The sequence below is a fragment of the Camellia sinensis genome, chromosome 1 (assembly GCF_055761805.1).
Source record: "Camellia sinensis isolate YWXY chromosome 1, ASM5576180v1, whole genome shotgun sequence".
Lineage (NCBI taxonomy): Eukaryota > Viridiplantae > Streptophyta > Magnoliopsida > Ericales > Theaceae > Camellia > Camellia sinensis.
Window position 1 is genome coordinate 195,957,679 of NC_138961.1, and position 11,984 is coordinate 195,969,662.

The 11,984-nt window shown below is 42.5% G+C and overlaps 1 protein-coding gene across 1 annotated transcript; it reads left to right on the forward strand.

Annotated features, from left to right (window-relative positions):
* Window positions 1-585: 585 nt before the first annotated feature.
* Window positions 586-1,398, forward strand: LOC114301406 (uncharacterized). The gene has a single exon (XM_028246375.2). The coding sequence runs from the start codon at window positions 586-588 to the stop codon at window positions 1,396-1,398; it is 813 nt and encodes a 270-aa protein (XP_028102176.2).
* The last annotated feature ends 10,586 nt before the right edge of the window (window positions 1,399-11,984 follow it).

Genomic DNA, 11,984 nt, shown 5'->3' on the forward strand with positions numbered 1-11,984 from the left:
TGTGAGTGATTTTTCGATCACACTGCCCAACTCAGTACTCAGCTGGAGAACACTGGCAGAATAGATGACACTTGGCTAACCTGTAACAGAAAGAGAAGATTCGGGCGGTGGTTCGTCCACCCGGGGGCACTCTAACGATCAAGTCAGTATATCTCTCAAAGATAATTAATAATGCTAAACTCAATGCTTAAAGCATAAAATTGCGTACCTTAGACTCATGGGGGTGCCTCTCTTTTATAGTTACCTCAATCCTAATCCCAATAGAAGCCTGACTTCTATGGATTCCTGTTCAGTGCTTACTTTGGACTCTTCCAGAGATAAATATAAACTCTCTAAGAACTTTATCCTTAGCTTGGCTAAGTCTCCTCTTTATTCTAGGACTCTTGTCCTTTATCTTTTATCCGATTATCTCGGATTCCGATATCTTCGGAGATAATCTCGACCTAACCGAGATCACCTCGGCGTCATGATCTGGACACGTGGCACCTCGGCTGACACGTCGACGTCGCCTTAGCCACGTGTTGGTACTCAGAAAATATATCCCCACATAAACCTACCATTGATATGAATTTTTCCACTTTGAAAATGCCTAGTTTCTCCCCCAAATCCAAAACTAACTACCATGCTCGATCCATTAGCTCTCAGGCTCGATCACACCCAACCACACTCCGAATCGAACAAGAGCTCAACAAACTCAAGATATGGAAATCATCATGCTCTTCATCAAATGCAGAGACGATTCGCATCGGCTTAACTGGCCTCGGAGATCTGTACATATGCATTGAACAACTTCTTTCTCTGCCACTCACCCAACAAGCTCAAAAACACCAAAAACGGGTGATCAAATTGTTAGAAGAGTCCGTTAAATACATAGATATATGCAGCAACACAAGGGATTCAATTTTGGAAATAAAGTCAAATCTTCAAACCCTTCAATCCGCTCTCCGGAGAAGAAAAATCGGTATCGCTATCAACGATTACAAGTGCTCTAGCAAGAAGATGAAGAAGGAAGTTTCGAAATCACTAGCGGAATTGAAGAAATTCGATAGCAAATTCGGGGTCTCTAATCTATCAGATTCAGATCAGAACATGTTTGCAGTGGTTAGAGAAGCGAGTTTGATCACGATTTCGATCTTCGAATCGCTCTTGTTGTTTCTTTGCGCGCCATTGGGGAGGCCGAGGACTAGAAAATGGTCATTGGTTTCGAAAATGGCGAGCGGAGAAGATTTGATGTTGTATTGTTCAGAGAGAGATGGTGAGGGGGAGAGGATTGAATGTGTACAGGGAAGGTTGGAGGATTTGAATGGAAGTATTGAAGGAATTGAGAGTGGTTTGGAGTGTCTTTTTAGGCATTTGATCCGCACCAGAGTCTCTCTTCTTAATATACTTTCCAATTAGGACTAATACTGTAATTTTAATGGCGGCGTAGATTATTTGTGTTTATAGAGATATGTACATGAATCACAATGTATATTGTATTGTATAGTAACGAGAATGATATTCAATGTCTTGATTAGATTGAAATCAACTCTGTTCTTAAATTCTTGGTTTTTGATTTTTTTTTTTTTTTTATAAAACAACTTATAAATAAGTCTGACTTAAAATAAATCTTAAAATTTAAAGTTAAGGCTCGTGGGTTTTAACAGTTTACAACTTAAGATTAGACTGACCCATCCTAACCCCTTAATATTCAAGTCCTTAGGACTTAAAAATATAAGCTTAGGCTTGGGACCAGGCTTGACCCATATGAACCTGGACTTTAATTTTTATAAGTAAGTTAATTAATTTATTACAAATTAATAGAAAAAGATATTATTATTATAATATAAAATTTTGAAATCGAATTACGTATTAAATGATGAAAAAAAAAACTATTTATTGAAATATATTATTACATCAATACATTTATTGTTATTAATTTCATAGTTTGTGTGATACACTGTTTTTTTTTTTTTTATATATATAATTTTTATCTTGTTTTATTAAAGAGTAATATTAGATATCATAAAAAAAATATGGGGCACTTACCCATAAGTCTCATATACAAAATTCAAAATCTATCTAATTATAAAACAAAATACTTGCACCAATTAGTCCTACATATTTTTAATTGTTACCAAAAACTCTTTTTATTTTTTATTTTTATTACTTTAAAAATGCTGCTACGTCCAACGACTTCCGTCAGACTTATCGAATACTCGCCGGAATATTCAACATTACTGAGAAGTCGCCGGAGTATCACTGGAAGTTCACCGGAGTGTTTTGAGTATCGCCGAAAGTTCGCCGGAGTATTTTGAACATCATTGGAAAATGTCAAGAACATCATCGAAGACTCATCAGAATATTCAGAATATTGCCCCCAAAAAAAAAAAGATTAAATGGAGAAATTATAGTTAAAAAACATAATAACAATAGACAGCAATGGGAAAAAATATATATTATTTTTCAATTTTTGTAGGATTTAAGTAAATAATCTGTAATATTGATCAAACAAAAAAAAAAGTTTTGAAACTGCAAAATATTACAGTTTCAAAGCATTATTCTATTAAGCTAGAAAACATGTTATGAAACTATAAAATTTAACAATTCTAAAGAATGTTATGAAATTGCAAAATTTTACAGTTTTAAAGCATGATTCATTTCAGCACCAAAAAAGCTGAAACTGTAAAGCTTTACAGTTTTCACCGCCTATAACTAAAACTTAAAAACAACTTATTCAGAATTTGAAATTTTTCTCCATTAAAACAGAAAAATAGACGTGGGTAACAGAGAAAATGTAGGAAATTTGAGAAATCAAAGGAAATGATAGATATAAAAAGAATATTATACTCTAACAACTATTTTTTGGTTTACATCTATTTGGATCTCATGTAGATTTACTCAAATCTGATGTAGATCTCATCTTTTTAGCCATCGGTGAGGATGAAGTCACGTGTTGATGTCAGTGGTTGGTGGTTGCCGGTGAACCCCAATCAATGGTGGTCGTCAGCCACCGGTGACTATATATTAGAAAGAGAAAGAGAATAAGGAAGATGTGATCACCGGTCGTCGGACATGGCCAAAAGAAGGAAAAGAAAACGCAGAAAAAAAAGGGAGGAAAACATAAAGCACGAGACAAAAAGCACAAAGAGAGAGAGAGAGAGAGAGAGAGAGAGAGAGAGAGAGAGGAGAACGTGTAGGATTTTAGGGTCTACTCAAAAAGTTGTTGGATTAAATAATGTACACATATTTCAAATAGTACGGGTAATTTCTCCAAAAAATATCATGAAAAAATTTTATGAAGATTCTTCACTATTGGATTACACACACAATAAAACACCACACACTAATCAAATAATGAAAAATCTTTATAAAATATTTAATGATATTTCTTTCATTATATCTAATATTATTCTTTATTAAAAAAATCATATGTAACAAAAAAATGAGTGAGATAAAGGGAGAGAGTAACACAACTTTTTTTTTAGATGGGCATAGGAGTTAGACTTCGAAATAACCCATTGGAACGGGCCTCACCCTCCAACTCAGGCTCATTCCATATATTTTATGGCCAAACCTTGGCCAAGCTAAATCTTAATGAACAATCTTGTTCGACAATGGAAGGCCGAACAAGTTGACTTGGATCTAATCTTCGTTTCGTCCTTCTCTTTCTTCAACTTAAACCCAATGTACTTCTTCTTCCGTAATTGACAATGAAAGACGGAGAAGAGAATGATGTACTTGAGACATGCCTAAGAATGGCTGGATAGAAGATGTCGTAGCTAAGATGAGAAGAATGAGAGTTTTTATTTATTTGATTTGATTTTATATTAAAGTTATTATTTGAGTAAACCATAAAATTAAAATGTTATATATTCAAGGGTAATTTATGGAAATTAATAGGTTTATGGAGGATAAATTATATATTTAAATAATTTAATAGGAATACTGAGAAATTGGACATAATAATTGATTTTTTGGGTGTAAATAGAAACCCTTACCCCATCAAATTTGTTAATTCTATATTATATTAAAACTTGAAATAGACTCAGTTTTTTTTTATTGCTTGAGGCTCAGTTTAAGAGGCCCCAAAAAAATTCTGTTGGGCCCAATAAATATAGAAAAATGTTTGGAAGCTCTAAACTATGTGCTCTAAAGGAGCTCTAGGGGGTGGGCTTCACCTATTGATGTGGTGTTTTGGCCTTTATTTGTTTTAATACATATATATATATATATATATTTTTGAATTTCCACCTCATTAGTGCTTAATTAGAGCTCCAAAATCAGAGGGATAAATCATTGTTGATAAATATATAAGTATTGTTAGGCTTGTAAGAGGGGCTAATTTGAGCCCACTAAATTATTTAGGCCCAATAGCCCAAGATTAGTGGGCCCAAATTTATCGCAAGTCCAAGACTGGTGGGACCAGATTTATCACCATCAAACGGGCTAAATGGCTCTAAGCCTCGAAAGGGTCCGGATCCACGAACCTAGAGACTTACTCAGGCCCGGAACTCGAAAGGGTATTAGGCAAGCCTAGAGATCCGAGGCACTCGGACTCGAAAGGGTTCGGATCCACGAACCTAGAGGTCCGAAATACTTGGCTTCGAACGGATTCAGACGCAATCTAGAAGTCGCTCCGTTAATGAGTCCCAGAACACTTGCGGGCTCGGAGCTTTCCGGGATCTACGCACCAGAACCATGGGCGTAATGGAGTTCGAACAAAGGACCCGATCCCGAGGACGGTGAGTGGAGACAAATTCACTCTTCGGTTAAACTAGCCTATACCCGGGTCGAGGTGGCACGACCCCGGGGGGTCCATGAGACTCGGCAATATTTTGCGGCAGGACGTCCTCTGGGACTACCCCTGACCCTTTGGGATGATTGGGGATCATTGGTTAGGTGTGGCTAAGAAGAAGGGTTCGCCGAGGGAGTGATCTCCTCTTCGGGGTTTTCTCATCCTCGGAGAAGTCACCTCCTCGGAGAAGTCACCTCCTCGGAGAGGTCACCTCCTCGGACAAGGTGGTTAGAGAGAATATCCCCCATGTGCCTTGCACATGGGCTCCATCCTACATCATGAGGTGCCTATAAATAGCACCCACCCATAGCTTTACAAGGGATGGATTTTGGAGATTTTTAACTCTTGGGAAAGAACTAATTTCCCTTCTCCATTATCAACCTTGAGAGTGAAAGTGGGAGATCAATGGGAGAGCCTTGCCATTACTCTATTCTCTAGCCATTTTGCCTTCTTCTTCACCCAATCTCTTATCTCCATCATCTCCTTTGTTGTTGTGTTCCTAAGTTGAGTTTATTGAAGAATCTAAGCCTCTCATCATCATATTCTAGAGAATTCGAAGTTGTTCTTCAAGGATCTTTGAAGATCTTCGAATTTTCCAACTCTTTTCTTGAACCCTCTCCTACATTTTGGCGACTCCACTGGGGAGGCGGATTGGTTAATGGTCTCAACGAGATCTGGAATCCACACAACTCCAACAAGGATGGCGGGAGAAGATGAAGTTCACCAACAAGGATCCTCTAATGGTGGTGATGACAGAACCATGGCTCCAGATCAACCACTTTTACTTGAAGCCATTCAAGGACTTCAAAATACTCAGCAAGAGATTCTTACCACTCTTCAGAATCTCACTCACACCATGTTGGTGATGAGTTCTAACTTTGCACCGGCGCCAAACGGAAATCAAACTGGTGGTGGAGTTATTCCCGTCGAAGCGCAAAATCAAATCCAAGGAGAAGTAGGCCCCAATCAGCCTATGGCTCATGGCAACACGGCCACAGTAACACATGCTCAAACCACAGTAGGCGGCAGCAGTTTGCCCATGCCCGGGCTCCATGGCGTGCCGAGCCAAGATCCAATGGTGACTAGGGGAGTTTCTGGTGTAATGAATGGCGCTCCGACGACTGTTGGTGTCCAGGAAAACATAAGGAGCATGATGGCGCAAAAGGGAGCTCTGCTCGTACCTAATCTTGTTACGCCATCAATAAATGTTACCCAAGCACCAAGCGGGCCTCCTTTGGTGCCGACAACAAATCTGCAAGCACAACCCGGTATAGCGGCGCCGTGCGGTGGACTCTATGGGCCTCAATTCAATATCCCATCACCAACTGGCTTGTCTATAGGCGCTGATGGCCAGTATCGTCAAATGTCCTCACCAATGATGAATTCGCAGCACCAGAATGGCCAAGACGCCCCTAGCTTAGTCTTCGGGTACATAAGCCAAGTCCCGGGAATACAACCATCAAACTCTCTCCCTCAACAGTTTCTCACTCTCGCCGATGTGCAGGCCATGTTCGATCTCGAACGGGGCAAGAGGACCTTACCATCTTTGCCTGATCCAGATGTCAAGCCGCCTTACCCCATTGAGATGATGAGCTATCCATACCCTGAGGGGTATACAGTGCCGAAGTTCATCAAGTTCGACGGCAAACAAGGAAATGCCCGAGAACATGTTGTGCGATTCATCGAGACTCTAGGTATTCATGGTTCAAACCACGTCCTCCGACTGAGAGAATTCTCGAAGTCCCTCACCGACCGAGCATATAGTTGGTATGTTAATTTGGCCCCAAACTCTGTCCGAAGTTGGGAGGAAATGGTTAACAAATTCCACTCCAAGTTCTTTCAAGTGGCGGAGAAGGTGACCACACTTACATTGTGTAAAGAGAAGCAACAAGAAAGTGAAGACATCCTTGACTACGTCAAAAGGTTTCAGGACAAGGCCGTGGATTGTCATGAAGCAGTTGAGGAGAGTTATCTGGTTCAAATTTGTCTAGAAGGGGCATTGAGCAGGTACAAAATGTTTCTAGTTAACCACAAGCTACCCACCTTCTCGGCATTAATAGAAGCAGCTCGGAACATTAGCATTCCTCAGGCTCAGGAGTCCGGATTTAAAGCCAGTTACAAGACTAGTTTCAAGTCATCTCGTGGACCTATCGTTGCTGCTGCCTCTGCCCCGGATACCCGAAATTCACAAGGAGGAGGTCATAGAGGCCAGAAAAGAAAGCAATATAATGGTGAAAAGGGGAATGTTTCTTATCCATGTGGAATCGAGGAAGTGAAAGCTCTAGTTAAGGAATGGGTGGCTGACGGAGAGCTAAAATTGCCTTATGTTGAAGAAATGCCATCAAAAAAGGACCGTGAGAGCCCTGAATTTTGTGTCTACCATCGTACATTGAAACATCCGACAGAGAAGTGTTGGACTCTCAGGAAAATCTTCAGAGATAAAGTCGAGGCAGACGAATTGAGGTTCAAAAAGCGAGGGACTCAAGACATCCGAGAACAACCATATCCTCAACACCGAGACAAGGGCAAGAATATTGCTATGATAGCTTATGAAGGCCCAATGATTGAGGCTATCGCTAATCTCGATGACGATGACTGTTATCTGGACGACATCCTCGAGCCAGAGGGTGAGCAAGTTTACTATGGAAGTGCTCTCGATCCAGAGGGCAGAACATTTATGACTCATGGCGAAGATCCCTTTGATCCAGAAGGAGGAGAAGAATACTACGGAAGAGGAGGACACCATGTTTATGTGGCATCTTATTTTGAGGAGACCGAGGAGATGGTTAACTACGAGCCTCCAAGAGTGGAAAAAGATCCGGATCACTATGCCAAAACCCTGCAAGACTGTGTAAAGTTCAAGCAGTTCTTTGACCAGCTTGGACTTTCTAGGGAGGCAAGAACGGAAATCACCAAGTCTATCATTAATATAGCCGAGGCACACCATGAGGAATGCATGTCGACTGAGGGGTCTATCCCGAGGAAGGCAAAAGAGCAATCTAGTGCCATTACTTTCTCCGAGGCTGATCGAAAGTATCCTTTTTCTCACAATCGCCCGCTTTATGTGACTGTTTTTATTAACGGGGTTGAGTTCAAAAGGGCCTTTCTAGATAGTGGAGCCTCTATCAACATTATGACTCGCGCTACTCTAGAAAAAGCCGGAATCTCTGAAGAACGCATTGTGAAGCAGCCGATAGTCATCACTGGCTTCGGTGGAGAAAGGAGAGTTACTATCGGATGCGTAACAGTTGATTTAGCCGTTGGAGAGATTCGCTCGGCCACCAAGTTCCATATTATCGATTCTAAGGCAAATTATCACATCATTCTAGAGAGGACCTGGATGCATAGATATGGGGCTGTACCATCAAGTTATCATCAGTGTGTTAAGGCTAAATGGGGAAAGAAGACGGTGACAATTCAGGCTACAGAAAGGCCGTTCGAGATCCATGAAGCTCATTATTCTGATGCCATCTACTTCACCGAACTGGCTGTCGAAGAAGTTCCCACCACCTCTAAGCCTCGAGGGGTCAAAATTCCTCGTTGGGAGGATATCAAAGATGACAAGGAGCCGATGACAGAATCAAGTAAGCGAGCGATGTCTAGACCAGAAAGTCCGCCTATTCCTCGGAAGGTGATGAAAGTTCGAGAAGGAGGCAAGATGGTGTATTATTTATGAAGGTGCGGGGAGTCGGTTTCTTCAGTCACCGACTCCGAGTCAAAAGAAGAGCCTCCTGACAATGATATAGTAATAAAGCCTGAAGTGGCTCCAGAATGTATGCAAGATGGGCCGAAGCCTCAGCCTGAACAACTTATCGAAATAGATCTGAGTGATGGACAAGATGCACCGAGGCCGGTATTCGTAAGTTCGAGCCTTAGCCCAGAAAAGCGGGAACAGTTGTTAAAGTTGATAAGCCGATACTCAGATGTGTTTGCTTGGTCATATAAGGAAATGCCCGGACTAGATCCTGACCTAGTCTCCCACTATCTTGATGTGTTCCCAAACTCCAAGCCAATTAAGCAAGCTGCTCGAAAATATCATCCAGATCTCGAAGAGAAGATTAAGGAGGAGATTGAAAAACTTCAACAGGCTGGTTTCATCCGGCCAATACAGTACCCCACGTGGTTAGCAAACATCGTGCCAGTAAAGAAGAAGAATGGCCAAATCAGAGTATGTGTAGACTTTCGAGATTTGAACAAATCTTGCCCGAAGGATGAATTCCCTCTTCCTCACATCGACACCCTCGTGGATACTACCTCGGGACACCAGATGTTCTCATTCATGGATGGATTCAGTGGATACAATCAGATTAAGATGGCTGAAGAGGACGCAGAAAAGACTGCTTTTAGAACACCTCTCGGAAACTTCTTCTATACAGTCATGCCTTTCGGACTCAAGAATGCCGGTGCAACTTACCAAAGGGCTATGACTGCAATCTTTCATGACATGATCCATCATGAGATGGAAGATTATGTTGATGATCTAGTGGTGAAATCCAAGAAAGAAGAAGACCATCTCCGAGACCTTGAGAAGGTATTCAAGAGGTGCCAGAAATTCAAAATGAGGATGAATCCTCTCAAATGTGCTTTCGGGGTGACGGCCGGGAAGTTCCTCGGGTTTCTTGTACATAGGCATGGTATCAAGGCAGATGAAGACAAGGTCAAATCTATCAGAGCAATGCCTCCCCCGCATTCTCAGAAGGAGTTAAAGAAGTTCCTCGGGAAGGTGTCTTATATTCGGAGGTTTATCCCAGCACTGGCAGAGATCTCTGCGCCTTTCGGCTCTTTGTTAAAAGGAGATGCCAAGTTCGAGTGGAACCAAGAGCACCAAAAGGCCTTTGAGAGAATCAAGGCGGCCTTGACCTCGCCTCAGACCATGATAGCCCCGCAGCCCGGGGTGCCTCTAATGTTGTACCTAACTTCAACCCCCAAGTCCATAGGGGCATTATTGGTCCAAGATGTAGATGGAGTAGAACGCCCGGTGTATTACATCAGTCGGAAGATTCGAGGAGCAGAAGTCCGATATACTCCAGTAGAGAGACATTGTTTAGCTTTGGTATTCACTGCCCAAAAGCTCAGACATTACTTCCTAGCACATCAGATTCAGATTGTTACTAGAAGTGATCCAATCCGATACCTCCTTAGCAAGCCTGCTCTAACCGGGAAGGTGGCAAGATGGTTGTTAGCATTGGGTGAATTCGAGATCACATGTGTAGCCCCCAAGGCGATCAAAAGCCAAGCCTTAGCTGATCTCCTTGCCCAATTTCCAAGTGGTGACTATGAACCAGTGAATGAAGAATTAAGAGGAGAGGTGCACGCAGCTATGGCTTCCGAGGAAAGCTTCTGGACATTGAGCTTTGACGGAGCAGCAGCCGGAGGGAAGGGAGGAACCGGGATAGTCCTTACAAGCAAAAGTGGGGAAAAGTTATATTTGTCTTATAAACTGGATTTCCATTGTTCGAATAACGAAGCCGAGTATGAGGCTCTTATTTTAGGCTTGATAGCAGCTGAAAAGCACAGTATCAAGAAGATTCGGATCCGGGGGGACTCAAAGCTGATAGTGAAGCAAGTTTCAGGACAGTTCGTCTTAAAGGAGCCTGCCTTGGCCACATATCGAACAACAGTCCAAAGGCTTCTTGACAAATTTCAGAAGGTCGAAATAGAGCATGTGCCTCGCTCCGACAACAAGTTTTCAGATGCCCTCGCAACATTAGGGGCAAGAGTTGACATTCCAGAGGAAGAGGCAACAATTGTTATCAAGAAGAGAACAGAACCTTCAATAATACCCGAAGACAAAGGCCTTCCGGAGGACTGGAAAGGAGAAGTCCTCGAACAACTCAGAAGCAAAGTTGGAAAACTGACTATGGCCAAGCTTGCCCAATTCACAATTATTCAAGGTGAACTTTACTTCCGAGGAGGTACCGGATTCCTAGCCCGGTGTGTTGGCCAACAAGAAGCAAGTTTCCGACTACAATAGATCCATGAAAAGTCTTGCGGGGATGGGGATATCAGTCTGTATAGAAGAATCCAAAGACAAGGCTATTATTGGCCCGAGATGGAGAAGGACTCGAATCAATTACAGAAGGAATGCCCCAAGTGTTAGTCATACATCCGGGAGGATGAGAGTTGCTTTGAAATTGATACCCCTGACTGGAGGCAAGTCTACATTGACTATCTCAAAGAGGGAACACTACCTGAGAGCCCGAGGGACATTGCACACCTCAAGAGGAGAGCGAGGCGGTACTTTCTTGATCAGGACAAGCTGTATAGAAGAAGTATTGAGGGCACTCCCCTGAGATGTCTCTCCAAGGAAGAGTCAGATCTAGTCCTCGGAAGAGCCCACGAGATTGAACATCAAGGAGGGGCTCGGCTGTTCGAGCAACTTATACACCTTGGGTATTACTGGCCGACCATGGAGTCAGATGCATCCCATCACGTGAAGAGGTGCCAGACTTGTCAGAAACACGGAAATTTGATCCATGCTCCAGCTGTAGACCTGCATAGTATCCGAACGCCATGGCCGTTCCATACCTGGGATTTTGATCTGATAGGGCCCATCTCCACATCTTCTAAGGGGTACAAGTGGATTCTCGCAGCCACAGAATTGAGTACAAAGTGGGTCGAAGCAATTCCTCTGAAGAACGCTACGAGGCCTGCAGTCGCGAACTTCATCAAGGAGAATATCATTTGCCGATTTGGAGTACCAAACACCATCCTCTCGGATAACGGCACTCCCTTCATAAACAAATATGTGAAGAGCCTCCTAGAGACTTACCAAGTAAAGCATCACAAATCCACACCCTACTATCCAAAAGGGAACGGGCAAGCGGAAGCCACAAACAAGACACTGATAAGGATTCTGAGCAAGATGATGGATGAGTTTGGGGGGACTTGGTCCGAACAGTTGATCGTAGCCCTATGGGCGTATCGCACTTCGAAGAGAAAGCCAACTCAAGCAACTCCTTACTCCCTTGTGTATGGGTCCGAGGCAGTGTTACCTATAGAGTTGGAAACGCCATCTGCTCGAATGGCTCTCGCCTCGGGGATGGTATTGGAGCCTCGAACCACCAGATTGGAAGCATTAGAGGAAAAGCATGACAGAGCTGCAAAAGTCATGGAAAGGTATCATGAGTCCATCGCCCGAGCCTATAACCAGACTGTGGTACCAAGGAAGTTTGAAGAAGGTGATCTAGTATGGAAGATTGTAGAC

Coding starts and splice junctions, on each gene's coding strand:
- LOC114301406 (XM_028246375.2), top strand. CDS start 586: ATGCCTAGTTTCTCCCCCAAATCCAAAACTAACTACCATGCTCGATCC.